Below are 20,213 nucleotides of genomic sequence, written 5' to 3'. Positions count from 1 at the left end.
AATGAACCCGAATGCTGCTCCCTTCCGTGTGCTGTCAAGAAGACTGGCTGCTGCGTATGAAATGACAACAAGTGGAAAATAGAACTGAAAACTAGTCAAATTGAGAACTGGACAATGTTAACTCATCTTAACTTGACATTAAGGGGACGGCGAGCACTGGAGTCGTGTCAACAATATGGTAAGGACGAATCAGCGTGACGTCACAACAACAACAAATCCCCCAGAAATGCGGAAGTCCGCAGCAGTTATCTATAATGAGTTATGCCAACAATCTCCTATCTCAAAAACGACACATGACATCGGGTATATTTTGACATTCTGAGCGAGAGCAGAAATAGCTCAAGAGTTTGATGTATAATATATGCATGTCGTGTTAAAGTTGTGTGAACTGTCGCAGTTTTTAAAATGTAAACAACACATTGGGGCTCGAATTGCTGATTTATTTTCCACGATTTGTTTAGCTTTTAATTGCAGTCATTTTGGGTAAAAATTATTGCATCCCTTGTATGACTGATGCACTTTTCTGCACTAAGGAGTCATTTACCTTTTGACTTCTAAAATAAAACTGTGTGTGTGTGTGTGTGTGTGTGTGTGTGTGTGTGTGTGTGTGTGATGTATGTGTTTAATTTAGACTTGCATGCATGCCTGTAAGTGTTTACATGTATGTCATTATCTTTGTGTATGCATGTAAGTGTGTATGTAAGTGTACTGGGTGTGTGGGCTCCAGCTCCACCATGGTTGAGTGGCAGCTCATCACTCCAGAGCACCTGATGCATTCAGGTTTCGGCCGTCCTCGTCCACGACACGGCCTCCAGCTGCTCTTCTGGTTTTCCAATCACTGTGTGACCTGCCAACTCAATAACCTGCTGGTCGTTATGATGGTAAGACAATATGAGATGAGATGAGATTAGATTAGGGAAAACAAAATCTATGTTTGTCTGCTAGCAGAATATCTCAAGATGTTGTGTACTGCGGTGTAGCACTAAACTCTATTGCAGCGGATTGGGCGTGATCAACCCTTCCGCGGGCAATGTTGCAGACAGAGTAGGAAGGCTGATCTGTGAGCGGCTGCTTCTGGGACGCGGGTCGGGGTCGTAATCGGCCTCGGCTGGGTCTACTGGGCGAGGGTGTATGATGTTGTCAGACCCGAAACACCTTATGACCCCAGTTAACATCACTGATGTCCCAGCGCATGCAGTAGTATGTATACTTGAACGAACGTGTAGCATACCGTTATTATGTTCTACTTCCTATTTTCATTTATCATATTCATATCTGATCAGATATGATCTGATCCGATCTTATCATAAAATGTACAGCAGCTTAAGTTTCCATGGTGCAACTAAACAAAGAGACACAGCTTTAGTGTCAAACTAAATAGTTTCAGTGTAATGATTAGGAGAGAATTTATAGTCTAACTTATGACTAAGTGCACACTCAGCTGGTACCTCAGGCTGCTAGCACTCAGCTAGTACCTCAGGCTGCTAGCACTCAGCTGGTACATCAGGCTACTAGCACTTAGCTCTTTTCAAATAGGGATGAACAATGCATGTCATCGGTAACATATCATCCGATAAAGGAAATAGACGAATGAGCCCAATTGTATTACTTTTTAAAGGAATAAGTAACTAATTAAATTCCCTGAGTAACTTGCCCAACACAAGAGACTTGATGTTCTTGATGTGGAACGAAAAAAATGTGCGCATACCATGTATTGGTATCGGATTCGGCAATCAGCCAAAAGAGTTGAAAAATATTGGCATATCGGATACCAGCAAAAAAAAATCCAATATCGTGCATCCTTATTTTCAATACAACTTAATGGTATATAGGCACTAAAATGAAGATGGCAGTATAAAAATAGCATGAACATCAGCAGCTATTAGATATACCAACTGATATGCATATCAGCCACTCTCTACCACTGGGCTTCAGAGCACCATCTAGTGGGCTGCGGAGACAGTGGTACTGCCAAATGGTTAGATTAAAACACTTATTTTTATGTTATTCTTTATTTAGGAAGCTAGTTATTTTTATATCTAAATGGGCTCATGAATTGACATAAATAAATCAATCAATCAAATTAAAATGCATGATTTCAATTAAATCTTTTATGTTTTTTCTTCATTTTCCTTTCCCCCCCTCATTTCTCAATTCTGAAGTGTGCCTTTATTACTAATCTCAAACTAGTAATGATGTTTTAATTATCCACTACTGTCTGATGTGAACCAAAGTGCCCTTCTGGGACATGTATTAAACTCTGATTCTGATTCTGATTCTGATTCATTTATTTGGGAAGGTGGTCCCTGAGATTTTGTAACAATCAGAAGTTGATCTAAGTTGCAAAAGGTTGAGAGTCCCGCAGTATGTCTTGATAATGTTTGGCCAAGGACACTTAATTTGTCAAATTAACTCTTGTGGTAAGCAGGAAGTAAGTTAGTGATTTTCCTCCTTACTTCTTTATTGTATTCATATGTATTTACACCCATCATATCTTTCATTCACTGTGATTATGGGTATATTCTGCTTTATATCACCGCAACACTGTTTTACCCTATGGTATTATATCAGTAATGAACTTCTTGGTTGAGATATGGTGATGTCAGTGTACTATGATGATCACAGTCTACTCATTGCCACAGTTGGTGTCAGATTGCCAACCGGAGAATGGTTTCTACGGGTTCCACCAGTTTGGCAACATTGAGGAGCTTCTGCCCGTATTGAGGAGGCCAAAGAAACGCAAGAGTGGGAGACAGGTTTGTGCTATTTTGGTTTATTTCTTTCTAAATACTCAAAACCCTCCAACTCCCACATCTCCCTCATTTCACTATTGTGCATCCATCCATCCACATCCCTTATTCCTCATCCCTCCATCCTTCTCTCCACTAGCCTACCTTGCTCCCTTTCTCCCCAGGTAGCCTACTTTGAAGTTGGCAACCTGAACACAGAAACCTACCCAGCTTCGGCCAACCTTCCGGCATACGTGAGAGAACACTATGGGCTGCGTGGCTCCCGTCGTAAAGACAACATCAACCGCATCATCATCAGCTACGAGGTGAGAACCCGGGTGGTGGAGACGGTGTACGTCACTGAACACGACACCGCCGTGTCTGGGAGGTTCAGTCCTGGCAAGACCCATGAAATCAGCCCTGAACTGATCCAAGCCCTGCAGAGCCCACAGCTAGACCTCTCCACCTTTCTCATCCAGATGGGCTACTATGGAGATATGGAGATGGTTCGCATTGGAGATATAGGACAGATATATGACCGAGGACCTTCAGCTCAGCAAATCCTTAACACGGTGCAAAGCCGCAATGGATCCTCAGCCAGAAGACAGCAAACGTATAATATGAGATACTTCAAGATCAATGACCAACAATTAGCTAGCTACATTATCAACTTAGCAAACTCAGACTACAACCCACAACTAGATCAACTGAGATTCAGAGCCAACGTGGGACCAAGAGGTTTGGTGGAAAGCGTTGCATCTGCATGGGCGCAGTGGTCTGATCAAGGTAAATCAATTGGGTAAAGATATTATCAGTACTGGAACATAACTTAGATTCTGGAACGGGCCCATCCCAGTTCTATAGGAACAGAAATGGGATTGGCCCACTTGGGTCTCTTTGTATTTAATTCTGCCTGTATGCGCTTAATGTCCACCAATAGTGCAAAACACACATGGAGCAGATAGAAGAGAGACAGGTTGAGGACCTTTGCAAATATATTAATTTGTTCGACACCTCATACCCAAATTATAGAGACTAAGGCCATGTTCACATTACAGGCAAATCCGATTTGCTGATAAAGTCATTAATCACCATTATCTTGATTGGTTTCCCAAATCTGATTTGGGAGTGTGTCCGCACTGCCACAAATCTGATTCTCAAGTCGGATCTGTGCGTCCAGATCTAAACAGCTTATCTGCATGGGTTGCTATGGTAACGGCGTGGGCGTCAGTAAATACGTACGTTGGTGACGTGGTTTTCCTGCGCAGAAGCATTTGATGGCGAGTTGCGAGTGACGTTCAAATCAGATTTGGTGGATCTGCGTGTCCGCACTGAAGACACATCACTCAAAAGCACATCACTCAAAAGCACATTTGAAGCAGATTGGAAACTACCTCCATATGTGGTTTGAGACAAGTGACACAAATCAGACTTGGAGCGTCCAGACTCATAAAACCAATCTGGATAAAGTCATTAATAGGTCACTAAAGTTCACAAATCAGATTTGGCCTCCTAGTCTGAACATGGCCTAAGACTACCAGATATCACTGCATTTGTGGCGAGACATATCCCAGAAGAAAGTTGAGTTTTAGAGAATGTAAACACTACCACTCCTCCTGTTATTACTTATGATGAGTTTTAGAGAATGTAAACACTACCACTCCTTCTGTTATTACTTATGCGTTAACAAAGCACGGCCATGTACACCTACGCCATGGCAACAGCAGCACCGAACTGTAAATCAGCCTTTACTGATGAGTGTAGTCTGTAAAGTATGTGTGTTGTTATCTTGCAATCTCAAGCTATTGATCATTCTTTCATTGAGTGAATTATAATTTATTATTAATATATTCACAGTAAAGTGTAAAGGGCAGTTTATAGTACAGTGATTTACGATTATCGCCACCGACAATGATCTTATTCTATCGTCAATGTCTATTGGCCCAATGTACCATCTGTACTATACACTACCCTCAATGGTGTAAAATTAGTAAAAAAAAATGGTGATGTAGGTAGGTTGGGGTACGGCATGCTCCCCTGTGCACCCCTTGGCCCCTTGTGAACCTCTTACGCCTTTATCTCGACCACATTATGAATAATCTAGGACGTGAATCCCCAAAATCTGACATTAAAGTGTAAAATCCCAATTTGGCTGTCAGATATTGGCTAGATGGTCCCATTAATTGTTTATTTTTTTAATTGTCTCTCGTGTCCTTGCTGCTTCCTTGTTTTCTGCCCTTAATTAAGGTCTGTATTGGTTTGAGTTGACCCCAAAAACATCAGCTTGTAGCATTGTTAACATTCCTCGTTTAAACAAGTGAACCAGGTCACAAATGATGTGGTCACCGCTTGTGACAATTCCTAACAAGGTGCATCATCCCTCAAGTGTTGCCTTTTCAAAGTTAGATATTAGATATTTTGAACAAACCATGACACTCATTACTTCAATGAGTAACGCTGCTAATAATGCTAACACTTACTGTGATGCTGCTTGACCCCACATGATTTTCTGTCCTATAGGGTCTGATGATGATGAGGAAACCAAGAAGTGGAAGAAACGTGCCATCAGAGTTGTCACAGTCCTCCTCGGCGCTGGAGCGATCTACCTGGCAGCTCAAAGTTTCAGGAGCTGGCTGAGGAGCTGGTGGAAGATGGACTGGAACGGTCATCTGAGGGTGACTCGCTTTAAACTACGTACACCTGTCATGCTGGATTATGTGTACTAGATTGTATGTATTTAGTTCATACCCGCCGGGGATGTGCGCACCACATACATGCAGACTACCGGGATGTGTGCACCACATACATGCAGACTACCGGAATGTGTGCACCACATACATGCAGACTACCAGGATGTGTGCACCACATACATGCAGACTACCAGGATGTGTGCACCACATACATGCAGACTACCAGGATGTGTGCACCACATACATGCAGACTACCAGGATGTGTGCACCACATACATGCAGACTACCGGGATGTGCGCACCACATACATGCAGACTACCAGGATGTGTGCACCACATACATGCAGACTACCGGGATGTGCGCACCACATACATGCAGACTACCAGGATGTGTGCACCACATACATGCAGACTACCGGGATGTGCGCACCACATACATGCAGACTACCAGGATGTGTGCACCACATACATGCAGACTACCAGGATGTGTGCACCACATACATGCAGACTACCGGGATGTGCGCACCACATACATGCAGACTACCAGGATGTGTGCACCACATACATGCAGACTACCGGAATGTGTGCACCACATACATGCAGACTACCGGAATGTGTGCACCACATACATGCAGACTCCCGGGATGTGTGCACCACATACATGCAGACTACCGGGATGTGTGCACTAGATACATGCAGACTACTGGGATGTGCGCACTACATACATGCAGACTACCCACCAGGCCAACCACTACATGCTAGTCAGCTAGGGTTTCAGTCACTCATTAGCATAGTAGGCTACGTGAAAAGGTAGGGAATATAGCAGTACACCCCCCCCCCCCCGCAGGATGGAGTAATAATTTGGCGATGGCGAAGGCATAAATGCTCATAAACAGCTTAAATGTGGGAAAATGAAAAAATCTGCTTTGTCAGATCCTGCCTTTACCAATACTTAATACCCATGTACAGTTTCAGATTGATTGGCCAACTTGCTGGGGAGATAAATGTGACACATACAGACATAATTCCCTTCATTCTATATAGTAGGATAGTAGGATTGTTTTTCATCTTTTCTTCTTCCAATAAAGACATACAGACATAAGAAATAAGTAACAACAGAAAACTAAAAGGTTAAGGAAAGGTGTCTTCCAGAGCCTCTGCCCCTTGGCAACCCATCATCAAATCCACAGGTCTGTTTGCGTCTCAGTCCTTTGCCCACAAAAGGTACTACAAGTCCATTCCAGTCCAGACCCTGTTCCTCTCCACTTAAACCACAGTCACATCATATTAATTTGCAGCTCATTACTTCAGAGAAATTACATATTGAGGCAGATGAATGAATGAATTTATTCGACAAATTAAAAAATACAATACACCAACAAGCATACAGTATAAAATAACTGATCAGGATAACACATTAAAGTCATTAAACTTATTTCCATTGTGGTCCTTATGATGTCCTTATTCAAGACCTTTGTTCATCCTCCATTGCTTCCATTATATTTTCACATTTCATTCATACTTCACATCCTAGGCCTCAGAACAATTTTTTGACATGTGGCTGTATAAATGATACAGGATGTTTTTTTAAGATGTTGTGTTGTATGTGATTATATCTTTTTATATTTGATATGCCGTGATGATCTTTTATCAAGTTTGTCCCTCAATTGTGAAGTTATGGCTCCACCTCGTGACCTTTTCTGTAATTACACTATTGATTAAAAATGCTTGGAAAACACACAATAATCAGTCAACAACAGGTAGAGCCTGTCTGTGTGCTTGGCTTCACATACAATGATCAAAGCTCTCAGTCATAAGAATCAAAGTTGAAAGTTGAAAACTACAATGATTAAATTAAAATTCAAACCATGACATTCAGATTCGACAATAGAAATTCAAATTCTCCAATCCAGTTTTAATTTGTGCATACCATGAAAAATATTCTTCAATTTCTGCTGGCACTACCTTCTGCCCCATAATGCCTGATCTGTCCCAGTAGAAATGTAATAAGGATTTTCTCCCTTAAACAGCAGAGGGCAGCATTTCACTAAACAAGAACTTCACACACACACACACACACACACACACACACACACACACACACACACACACACACACACACACACACACACACACACACACACACACACACACACACACACACACACAGGCCTCTTCAAAGTCCCTTACAAAATCCTAACCCTGCTTGAGCTGCTTTGACTCCAATTCATCTGGTGAACATTCGGTAGGCCTAAATGGTAAAAAGGTCATAAAGAATACAGCATCGGTTCCACATACAAACACAGCACATTAACCTGGCCAGTTTATTTTGTGGCTATATTTTGTACACTTACGTATGTTTGAACCTCAGGTGGTAGATTGTGAGAGGGAAATCACTGGTGCAGATCTGTCACAAACTGGAAATGCCCACGAAATATATTTCACAGGGACAAAAATAGCCCTTGTTTAAAAAAGTTAATTTCCTACCCTGGTTTGCCCTATAAAAAGGGTCACACCTCCTCATGTTGCACTATAGTATACCCTGAGGATGGCATATTCGCTGAAACATGTTGGTGTATCTATTAAAACACAGCAGAGGAGCATTTGAGTGTGCGACTTTCTTTCTTTATGTTACTTTGAATTTTCGTTAGTCTACACCTCTTCAACTTTTTTGGGTGTGCTCCACTCTGTATATTTTAGAGCTGCTATATTACAATACAAAGACAGCAATGCAACGTCCTGTTAATAAAGGAACTAACTGATACATGAGACAATGTAGGCCAACTCCAAGTTTAACGCTTCTGTTTATAGCTTTCAGATGCAGCTGAAAGCAGATCAGAAACTAGACAAGTGTTCACGACGTGACTCGTGGCAGCATGTCTGCATAAGTGGATTTAAGTCTGTATCATTGATAGTATAATAGATTGTATGGATAGTATCATGAAGGAGGAGGAACTGCTTTTGAATTAGTTCTAGACTGCACTTCACTCCTGTCTTTGCCCTTTCCGAGGCGAAAAGGACTTGTCCATATCTTGTGAATTTGCAGCAGTGGAGCTGGGCAAGTTTTACTATTCTCATACTGTATATATACACACCTTTGCCTGATGAAGACCCAATAGGGTTGAAACATTGCTTTTTGTAGTCCTTTAATAAATACCTGGAGCTATTCTGGTGTGTGGATCTTCTATACTTCTTTTTTCGTCAAATTGTTTTTTGTATCCAGGACCTGGACTAAAGATAGGTTGGATGTGCAGACAATGACTCTGCTCTTTCCCACAACATTTCATCCATGAAACAGGTAACAAAAGGCCAACATGCACCTGGTGTGCCTGTTCCTCCTCCCTTTAGCAAATATATCAACCTGTTATTTACAGTCAAGCCAGCTGCTGCACAGGTAAGTGAATAGCCCTGTTCACAGGGTTACACAGCAGATGGCAAAATTTAAGCACAGGAGAAATCACAATGTGTAGCACAGTGCAGGGTGTAATATAATAATAATAATATAATAATAATCAACTTTATTAGCATAGCTCCTTTCATAAATGCAGCTCAAAGTACTTTACATACAAAACATTCAAACAAGAGCAAACATCAAAACAAAGGCAACATTAAAACAAGAGCAATAAAAACAAAAACAAAAAGACATTACAACAATATAAAGTAATTATTAAATATGGTGAATTATTGAAAAGCAAGGACATAAAAATGTGTTTTGAGCTGCATGTTCCAAACTCAGTGGCTGCCAGGCAGCTGCTCTGTCACAGAGACACACTAGAGGTCTGCTACCCAACCTGAACCCGACAGGACCCGAGACCCAATTGCTGGATAGGGCCTGGTTTTTAAATAAATAATTAGGGCTCGGGTCGGGTAGGGCTTGATTGTCTCGGGCACGGGCCGGGCATGGCCCTAAGTTTTAGGCCCATCCAGGGCTCTACGTCGCAGTAGTCTAACTAAGAAAATATAAAGGCATGAGTCAGTTTCTTAGCATCTCCTAAGGTAGGGTTTGACTCTTGCAACGTTTCTTAAATGATAAAAGGTGATGTTGCTGATGTGAGTTTTAAAATTCAGTTCAGAGTAGAGGATGACACCCAGGTTTTTTACATGTGGCTTGATCTGTGGAGCCAGAGTTACAAAGCCTGCTCAAAGAAATTCTATGTGTGTGTCTGAACCAATTATAAGGACTTCTGTTTTGTCTTCATTTAATTTTTAATTTTTAGTTTTACTTTGTCGAACCAAACGGTTCAGCTAACGCTATAATCGGGAGAGACCATAGAAATTTCACTCTGACCAAAACAAAAAAAAACATAAAAAAAACATTTTCTTTAAACACGCATTTCTTTTACGTTTTGGTCCCAGTGAGATGTTATGCGATCTCCCCTGTTTCTAAATATATCTGTACCATTTGGTTTGAACCAGTAAAACTTTTTATAAGCATTTTACGAAATGTCTATGGGAAAATAAATGGCAGATGAAAATCTCTGGTACAGTGCTGAAGCAGGAAGTAGGCGGTCACTTTGCCTCTCTATTGTTTGGATATTACCCAGAAGGCTTTGAGGCAGCTAACTTTTGACAAGAAAACCATCAAATCTGGCTAAAAAGTTAGATAGAAATAATACTTATTTGTAACAGAAAATGCAATTCGTATATATATCCCTCGCAAATACAACATGAATAGGTAAATGGGTAGTTTGTAACATGTAAGGTAACATGGTTGCACACTGTGATATCCACTCAAACAACACTTGCTTACTTGACGCCACTTTTTCAATAAAAACACATTTATGCAATGACTTTACATAATGTATATTTATTGCATCATTTAGCCTGTGCGATGTGATGGGTCTAGTGATGGTCCTGTGCTGTCTAGTGAGTGTGCTGCGGGGGTGTTCGACTTGTATGGATGCATCGGGACCACTGGGGAAGCGAGCCAACATACCCCCCCACGCAGGACAAAACCCCGGAAAAGACACATGGCAGATGTGCTGTGTATTTCTGATATCATTTTGTTTAATCCTGGCTTCTTCTGACGTGAATAGATCAATAAAATGTTTTCCAGTTATTCCTAGGCTGCAAACTTGTTTTAAAGTCGAGGCGAACTCGTTCGCCACGTGCATCTGAGTCCGTTTCTCTGAAAACAAATTGAGAGGCGGACCATATACGGTGTCGATTATTTGATTTGACAATTCTGAGGACTGGCTTTGGCATTGGCCAATCCTGGCGTGTTCCACCCCCAAATCCGGTGGGATTCAGCGTGTTGTCATGCTATGCGAGTACCAGGCAGCCAGGCTGCTTCGTGCGGAGCGAGCGGACAATCCGATGCATGGGTGCTGGCCGGCAGCCTGGAAACTCTGAGGGGCGACCCCTGACAGCCACGCTCTCGGAGGCGGCGCCATTATCGTTATAAATGTAAATAATATTCCTGGAATGCGTGTTTTAACGAGCCAGTTACATTTCTTTGCATTCTTAGACATTATTGTTTTTGTTTTTTGTTCATGTTTCATACAATTGGCCATGTTAGTAGTTAGTTTATGGGATAGGAATTCTGCCAGATGACAGGCACTAGGCGCCATTTTCTACTTCATTTGGAAGAGAAAATTATCCTGAAATTAAGATTTGATTGACAGCTGCATGTCGTGAAATGATTGATTGAAATGGGGTAGAAATTTCATAGTACTAGGTGACGTCAGCAAACTGTAGATTACTCTTATCAATGAAATCTTGAAAAATTAACTTTTGATGTGAAAAAGTGTGAAAAACTAAAGAAATTAGTTCAGTATTTTAAGAGCAAACAGGTTTTTTTTACTTCCTGAAAAGTTGCTGTTTTGGAGATTCGAGGTCCTGCCGCGACAGCGACGAAATACTACAAAGAGATACTCAACACTTTTTTTCTCTGCTGAAAATCAATGTCACACACCAATGGTGCCCAGCCTGTATGGGCTTATGAGAGACGACAAAAACACATACAAAACTGAGGTTTACAATACTTCCATATTCCAGAATGCAAGATAACAAACAAAAGGACACAAAGTGTCATATAGAAAAATAGAACATATTCATTACATTCATTACATATTCATACAAATACCTTGAAGCACACAGTGCAGTGGGCCTTATGGCACTTTAGGCAATGTTTGGCAGTACATCAACAACACGGCTAATCGTTTTCAAAAACCACCCACGTACCCACAAACACTCCCCCTACCCACCCCTCGAATCCCGACTCTCTAAGTGGCTGTTCACACTATACGCCGAAGCAACGCCGAAGCAACGCCGAAGCCACGCTGAAGCCACGCTGAAGTCACACAGTTTCAGTTCGGTTAACAGGTGAGACGCGCTGGAGCGATCGTTCAGGATTCAGTCCTATTTCCAAGGCCAGACGCATGAAGCTGCCAGGCATGAAGTCAATGGAAGTTGTGGGCGGGTTCAAGGTGCGCAGAGGAGGCGCTGAGAGGAAAAGAGAAGGCTTCTTGTGTGAACGGTTAGGCATCAGATCAGCTTGTGCCTGCCTCAAGCTTCAGTTCTGCTTACGTTCGGCATCCTGTGTGAACAAGGGCTAACACCTTCATATCCCTAGCTATTGCCCCTTTCCCCTAGCCCCACCACCTTCCCTCACCATAGTCCTTCCCACCACCCACAGCCCCCTATTCACTCCCTCCACCCACCCCTTGAACCCTGACTCTCTACGACCTTCATATGCCTAGCTACGGCCATTTCCCTAGCTCTTGATCATGCACCCTCCCACCACCCACATCCCCCAACCCATTCCTCCAATCCCAACTCTCTACGATCTTCCTATCCATATCTACAGCCCCTTTTCCCCAGCCCCGACCCCCTTCTTTGACCCCACACCCCCCACCACCCACACCCCCCACACCCCCCAAGCCACTCTCTACCTACCCCTCGAACCCCGACCCTCTACGATCTATCCCTAGCTATGGCCCCTTTTTCCTAACCCCACCCCTTTCCCTCACCATGCCCGCTCCCACACCCCATACCCACCCTTCGAATCCCATCTCTCTATGACCTTCCTATACCTTGCTACAGCTCATGTCCCCTACCCCTGCTCCATTACGGATCACGCTCCTCTCCCACACATCCCCCTAGACATTACCCCAACCCACCCCTCCATTCCTGAATCTACAACCTTCCTATCCCTAGCTATGGCCCTTTTCCCTAGCCCCGCCCCTTTCCCTCACCACACCCCCTACCACCACCCACATTCCCTAGTCACTCCCCCTAGCCACCCCTTGAATCCCAACTCTCTACAACCTTCCTATGCCTAGCTAATGGTCCCTTTTATCCAGCTACACCCCCTTCCTTGATGGATGCGGCCACAGTGACCTTGAACTTTGACCTTTGTCCACCAAAATCTAACCAGTTCATCCTTGAGTCTCGAAGTAGATGTTTGAGCCTAATTTGAAGAACTTCCCTCCTGGGAGATGATGTTAACGAGCAGGAAACAGGCTATCATGAGTTCATCAAGGCATTCCTGAGATATCATGAAAATGAAAATGGTGGTCGTGAGATCACCGTGACCTTGAACTTTGACCTTTGACCACCAAAATCTATTAAAAGCAGAAAATAAGAAAAACGTATACAGGATAAATGCATTTACTGTAGAATGTAATTTGAAAGGGTTACCACATTTGCTCTCAAACATTAACAGTGTCTGTATCAGTCAGCGGCAGCACCATACGATGGACCTTCAGTGTGTCATAGACTGACGTTAAGCGGTCTACAGCTGGAGAGGAGTCTGGTACATTTCCTGCCTGAAGGAAAAATAGAAGCAGGGAGGAAAGGCATGAGTCAATAATAGGAGAAAAGAAGAGAGACGAGTGGGGGGGGGGGGGGGGGGGATATGTGATTTCCTTTAGGAGATGTAACAATGGTTATGTATTGTAACCCTACTTATATGATCACCAGTGCAGTATAGTGGCCACTATTGACTTTTCAGTTCCAAGGAAGAGGATTACACACTGAATTCTGTATGCACGTCAGCCAATGAGGCCGCTTGCTGGCCAGAGTGCATAAAATGGCAGCTCCAACATCAGCAGCTCATTCTGGTCAGTGTCAGCGACCTGGGAGCCGCAGGTGTCTGGCCATTAGGCTCCACTGGTGATCATATAACTAGGGTTGCAAACAATACATAATGATCATTATGAATTATTTCTCACCAGCGCCGAACAATACACCCCTGCTGCGACAAGGGGTCAACAAGGCCTTTTGAAATATGAACAATGAACACAGATCCTGCAGACCAGAACGTCAGCCTGGATAAAACCATCTGGATCTGTGAACTCACATTCTGTTTGGTTCTGTGGATCCGTCTGGACTCCGAGCTGTGCACAGTCATTTCAGTGGGTGGACGTAGCCGGTCCTTCAGCCAATCAGGGTTGGATCCAGTCAAAACCAAATCCACTCACAAAACATATTTTCCGCCGAGAAACTCCACTGTTGCATACTCTTGTTCTTGTTTAATTGTTGTTATTGAGTTGATTTCTGCAATAACTGCACTTATGGCTGTGTACTGTAAACTTGACGAACGTTGACCTTACTGCTCGAGCCGGAGAGCCACGGAGGCAGCCACTACTGTTTTTCCGGTGGCGTTCCTGATTGGCCGGTTACGAAGTCAACTACGAGGCAGGTCCCTGATTGGCCCGTCTGCGTTGTGAATTCTGAAAATGCCCGCCCCAGGGCAGAGGCAAGCCGGTCTCACAGAACAAAACACAAATGTGAGTTCATGTGACCAGATGGTTTACCAGGCTACCAGAACATAGCCAGGCAGGCAAACAGTTGACATGTATTTAGGCTACTTTAGGATAGGATCAACTCAACAAACAAACATGGTTAATGACCTGTGGGTTAGGGAGACAAACATCATCATAATAATTAACTATTGCCTAAGGTGTGTTTGTGTGCAGAATACCTGTCTGTTTCCCTCATCAGAGATATGCACGTCAGAATAGAGAACGTCTGGCACTTCTATATAAGATAAAAAACAGTAAATGTTAGTGCAGCAAGTTACACTCACACACCACTCCTGTTAGCACAACGCTAATTACATGCCATACATTCCAACTCTTCATGTTATCTTTTAACCAGCAGGTTTAGAGTGCAGTAAATGGTTAACTGAAAAAATAGATTAACACATTTGTGGGGAAGGAAGTGGGGGGGGGGGGGGGGGTGCGGTCGGTGCTTTCCGCCATGATAAGTGCTTGATTTAATCTGGACTGCAAAAACAGGAAATTCTGTGTTTCCGTCAGCTTTTTGTGAGCTGTTTGAGGTCATGTGAACACTTATCTGATGTGGGAAGTAACAACTCTCCCCAGATCCAGGGCTGGACTGGCCATCTGGCATACAGGGCATTTGCCCGGTGGGCCGACATGCCCTGTGGGCTGGTCAGGCAAAAAAGAAAGACAAAAGGGGGAAATAATTGTCTGATCGGCCCATAAAACAGGTAGATTTAGTGTTTTTAGGTAGTGGCATGGTTGGTTGGAGCGCGAAGATGGGTGGTGTCGTGTGGTCGATTGTGGTGGGCTGGTCTGGGGGCCAAAATGCCAGGGCCGATTTTTTTTGTCCCAGTCAGGCCCTGCCCAGATCAAGCAGTCAGGCAGAACTCAGCCTGGGGGAAGTGTCATGTTCTGTTGTCTGATGCTTTCTCCACACTATGACTTACACATACATGTACACAACTAGAGGACACTCGGGAGAGTGCATACCGTGTGGCGTTATCTGAATCCGTTTGGAACTCAGGTGCCTTTTTATGATTGGCTACCTCCATTGCCACGCCTCCTTTTGGCCAGTGGGCATGGAAAGTTCATCACTTCATCCTTGGCCCATGACCAACCTTTCTGCAAAGTTAGCGCTGGTGCATCCTGGGCTAATCGAATCACTGTAACTGCCTTTTCTATCAAAAATAAATGAACAATTGGTCCTTGACTATTTTGTAGAACAATTACACCAGTAAATATATAAATACCTGCCTTGTGATTGTCTGTTCGTCTTTCTCGCATGATTTAGGAAAATGGCAATGACAATTAGAGCCCCAACCACCAGTATTAGGAATAACCAGTATTTTCGGTTATTCTCACCTGTCAAAAAGATTTACAATGAACATCAGCAAAATTCACTGGAACATTATGCCATAACTTAAGCTTTGAGAATATAAGAGTTTAGTTAAAAAGCAGTGATGTGCTGGTCTGTATTGTTGTCCTGACTGCAGAATGTCTTGACGTTGACTGGAGGGATTTCATTCACATTCAAAACAAAGAGTTAAAGTCATAGTTCACCCAAAAATGAATGTTCAGTCAAGTCATTATCTACTCACTCCCATGCCAGTAGAAACTCTGGTGAAGTTTTAGTTCATAACCCAACCCTGGAGTTTCCAAGCACAACTTCGTATCAGTGTTCTCTAAAAAAAAACCTGAAGGCGTTAAGCACAGATCTTTAGAGTTCCAAAAAGAGCAGAAAAAGAAAAAAATCTCCATAAAATTACAGCTCGGATCCCTGTGCGATCGTACGCTTCAGGGGCCAGTTGCACCAACTGGTCTTAACTATGCCTGGTCGTAACTCCTACGTCGGTCTTAGTTAAGACCAGTCTTTAGAGTGGATTTACACCTGTTGCACCAACATGGCTTATGTCTGGTCTTACCTACGCTGGTCGTAGCAATGCGCGTTCATGTGAATTGTCGGGGAATGCCCTCTGATCGGCCCACAAATGTGCCTCGCGCCGTCACCCACTAACTGTATGTGCGTCACTACACCCTCCCTCCTCCCACCCCCCTCCTCCTGTAGAAGCCCCTGGGGAAAATGGCGGCGGCGATTAGTGTCAGGCAGTCTGAATGAAATTGAATGTAACGTTCCCAATTCTATGTATTAAATTCTAAAAAAATTAACGGCAACATTTGGGAAGGCTAAGCCACACAACTAGTTAGTTATAATCTTAACATCGTGCTTCAAAGACGGAGAACTGGCTGTGTTACTACGATGATGGTCAAAAAGGTCTCCGCAGAGATCTCTGTTACAGGCAGGCTCTACGCCTCCTCCTGACCAGGCATAACTCTTACGCCTGGGCGTAGTGAAAATAAGGCTAAGCCGTCTTGGTGCAACCGGCGTAGCTGTTAGGTCGTAAAGTTACGACCAACTTAGCTTAAGACCAGTTGGTGCAACCGGCCCCGGGGCAACTGGTCTTACAGAGATCTCCGCGGAGACCTTTTTGACCGTCATCGTTGTAACACAGCCAGTTCTCCGTCTTTGAAGCACGATGTTAAGATTATAACTAACTAGTTGTGTGGCTTAGCCTTCGCAAATGTTGCCGTTAATTTTTTTAGAATTTAATACATAGAATTGGGAACGTTACATTCAATTTCATTCAGACTGCCTGACAGAGAGAGTTAAGTAAATCCTGAAGGCAATATCCACATTTGGAAAAACTGATGACAGGTTCCTCTTCCTTATTATTTGAAGCAAGTGCCGCACACTTTTATTGTCTTTGTTTTTGATGAATTCTTTGAATTGCACTATTTCATCTACAAATTCGGGAGCCCTCTCACAGGGTTCCATGTCGTTGTTCCGACCTCTCGCTGTTCCGACCTCCCCTCTCCCAGCCCCCATGCCTAAACCTAACCTCCCCCAGACCCTAACCCAAAACCTAACCTCTCCCACCCCCACGCCTAAACCTAACCTCCCCCAGACCCTAACCCAAAACCTAACCTCTCCCACCCCCCACGCCTAAACCTAAGGTCGGCATTGCGAGTGGTCGGCATAGCGGGTGGACACCCTCTCACAGTGGATGTTATTACTCTGCAAAAATTTTTTAATGGCGTCAGTAAAAAAAACATTTTTTGCGAAGACCCTGGACAGGGGGCCCAAAAAAAAACATCAAGGGTCCCCCCCCCCCCAAAAAAAAAAAAAAAAAAGAATTTGGGCCCCTTGATGTCCCGGGCCCCGGGCTTCAGCCCGGGTAAGCCCGTTGGTAAAATCGGCCCTGGCTCTCTCAGCCACTACTGTAAAACACTCTCCCTCCTCTCACCCTCCCTCGCTCCGGGGGAAAAATGGCGGCGATTGAGCCAGAAAGACAGTCTGAATGAAATTGAATGTAACGTTCCCAATTCTATGTATTACATTCTAAAAAATTAACGGCAACATTTTGGAAGGCTAAGCCACACAACTAGTTCGTTATAATCTAACGTCGTGCTTTCAAAGACGGCGAACTGGCGGTGTTACGACGATGACGGTCAAAAAGGTCTCCGCGGAGATCTCTGTTACAGGCAGGCTCTACGCCTCCTCCTGACCAGGCGTAAGAGTTACGCCTGGTCGTAGTGAAAAGAAGGCTTAAGCCGTCTTGGTGCAACCGGCGTAGCTGTTAGGTCGTAAAGTTACGACCAACTTAGCTTAAGACCAGTGTAAGACCATTTGGTGCAACCGGCAGACTTGTGATCTGTGCAATAAAAAAAAGTGATCTGTGCAAAATGGCACTTTCATAGTGCTGAAGAGAAATGTCTTTAAGCTTTTTGAGCTGGCTGAACTTGGCTTGTGCAGACAAAGGTGCCATTGACACAGATTATTTTTGCCAGCAGTAGCAAATGTGACTTACGAACAGAGAGTTGAAATGATGTAGGAACACCTCCTTCAGGATGAATTGTATAAATCCCTGAGTCACTTGTCTGTAGTCCTGTGATTGTAAAGAGTCCAGTGTTGCTGTCCCAGAGAACTCTGTTCCTGTAACTTTCCTCCCATATCTCCAATTCTTTTTCGATATTCACCGTAGCAATATTTTGTTCATTTGCAATAAGTGATCCATCTCCCATCATAGGTTCAGGTAGAGTGATGGATTCTCCCACAGTGCATGTCAGGTTCTCCTTTACTTCCTGTGTCACAGCTGAGGTCATTACTGTGAAAATAATGAGTGATACAACAGTCAGATCAAAGTCAATGATAAGAAGCTATGTAATCAAGAGAGCAACATGACACAATTTAAGACAGATACAGCTTAATATGATCATTTTCATGATATTTCTCTCTTCATTAGAGCACTTCAGCCAAAGTCAGAAGCCACAAACCAAGAAACCTGTAATGTTATATTGAGATGTAGCCTACAACCTGGATATTGTCAATGAATGGTAGAAATCATATAACTTCATAAGAAGTTTATTAAGCTTGAGAAAATATGGCAGAAAATCACCTGGTGCATTTACAGTTTTGCATTCTTGTTTTTTCTGTTTTTCCCTGTGCGATGTTATTGTGGGACATTCGAGGAACATACCGAGGTTATTAAAGGGATTTTTTTTAAGTCCTGCTATAGATGCCATTTCATCATTATTATACATGACGTTTTAAGTCTGCGTTAAGCTACTTGTAAGGGGTCAAACTAGGGGTTTCTCATGCTTCTGAATGCGTTGTAAACTGATTTTTTTGTATGAAAATAAATGGTTACATGTTGGAAATAATAATTTCAATGGTTTGGCCTACAATGCTGCACATCAATCAATCAATCAAACCTTTATTTAACCAGAAAGCAAAAGCACATTACACGTCAGACAAAAACTCTACTCAAATTGGAGAGTAATTAAGACACAACAAGCTTCATCATAAAGAGACAAGAGGGTTTATGATGAGAAGTGCTACACATCAAAGCAGGAGCAGCTCAGCTAATCTGTTGCTTCAAACTATATAAAGAGACCAGAGAGGCAAGTTTGAGACGGGTCTGAAGGTCGTTCCAAGACCAAGGGCCAAAATAAAAAAAGACTTCTCCTACTTACTTCAGTCCGTGCGGGTGGCACTTTGAAGTGCACCCAGGCGCTGGATCTGAGATTTACAGAACTCTGAATCAGTTCAAACTTAGAACAAATGTAGGATGGAAGCTTGCCAAGAATAGCCTTATAAGTAAAAATGTACCAATGTTGCAACCTGCGTGTAGCAAGTGAGGACCAAGCAAGTGCGTCCTATAAGCTGAGTTGGTGATGAATCTTAGAGCAGCATGGTAGAGAGGGTCAAGTTTAGCTAGGGCAGTGGGACAAGCAAATCTATAAACTGTGTCACCATAATCTAGCTCAGCTGTGACAGAAACAGGGCCGTGACCAACTGTCGGCGGGAAGAGGGAGAAAAACATGCTTTAACTCTGTAAAAGAAACCAATTGTGAACTTGAGTTTCTTGACTAAGGCATCGATACGGTGTTTAAAATCTAGGTTTTTATCCAGCCAGATGCCAAGGTATTTGTAAGTATCAATAAACTCGATGGGGGTACCTTCTAGGGCAGGGGTGGGCAATTATTTTTCATGGGGGGCCACATGAGAAACCCAGATTGTTGCCGGGGGCCGAACAAATATTGTCATGCCGTAACCCATGGATGGGTAACTTTGATGATAGAGAGGGCCACAAAAAATGTATTCACTACCAGGTTTTGCTGAGGGCCGAACGGGGCCAGCGTGAAAAATTTGGTGCATTTGAAGCCACGTTTAGAGGAATAACTCATTTTAAATTAACAGTTGTGATGTCATTATTCAGTCTTAACCACCAATATTTCATCCTTTTCTCACTCACTCCTATGTCACCACCTGCTCTCAGGGCTTGAAATTAAGTTTTTTGACCACCTGCCAATATGGCTGCTAGATTTTAAAGTTACCAGCCAAAATGTTTTTCTTGAAATAAATCAAAATATGAGTGGGTTAATTTAAGCATAAGTATCAGTAAGTGGCCCGGGATAATCAAAGCCTGTGTTGAGGGTCACACGAACAAAAATGCAGTCTTGAAGCTAAATAAATCCAAAACCAATGAGTTAATTATTTAAATTTCT

The 20,213-nt window shown here is 43.2% G+C and overlaps 1 protein-coding gene across 1 annotated transcript; it reads left to right on the top strand.

The window, feature by feature from the left end:
- The first annotated feature begins 10 nt into the window (after window positions 1-10).
- LOC310794126 (uncharacterized protein) lies at window positions 11-11,597 on the top strand. Its single transcript, XM_083656026.1, has 5 exons — window positions 11-178; window positions 632-881; window positions 2,643-2,756; window positions 2,915-3,515; window positions 5,250-11,597. Exons 2-5 carry the CDS (start codon window positions 642-644, stop codon window positions 5,453-5,455), a joined length of 1,161 nt encoding a protein of 386 aa, XP_083512152.1. The 5' UTR covers window positions 11-178; window positions 632-641; the 3' UTR covers window positions 5,456-11,597.
- The last annotated feature ends 8,616 nt before the right edge of the window (window positions 11,598-20,213 follow it).

This window comes from Poromitra crassiceps, assembly GCF_964638095.1.
Source record: "Poromitra crassiceps genome assembly, chromosome: 19".
Taxonomy (NCBI): domain Eukaryota; kingdom Metazoa; phylum Chordata; class Actinopteri; order Beryciformes; family Melamphaidae; genus Poromitra; species Poromitra crassiceps.
Note: the sequence above shows the minus strand (reverse complement) of the source record. Positions and strands in the feature narration are given on the sequence as shown.

Excerpts from the sequence above, each read along its gene's own strand:
- LOC310794126 (XM_083656026.1), top strand. The coding sequence starts at position 642 with ATGCCTGTAAGTGTTTACATGTATGTCATTATCTTTGTGTATGCATGT. Across the intron at positions 2,757-2,914 it reads AACGCAAGAGTGGGAGACAG|GTAGCCTACTTTGAAGTTGG; the intron begins GTTTGTGCTATT and ends CTTTCTCCCCAG. Across the intron at positions 3,516-5,249 it reads GGCGCAGTGGTCTGATCAAG|GGTCTGATGATGATGAGGAA; the intron begins GTAAATCAATTG and ends TCTGTCCTATAG.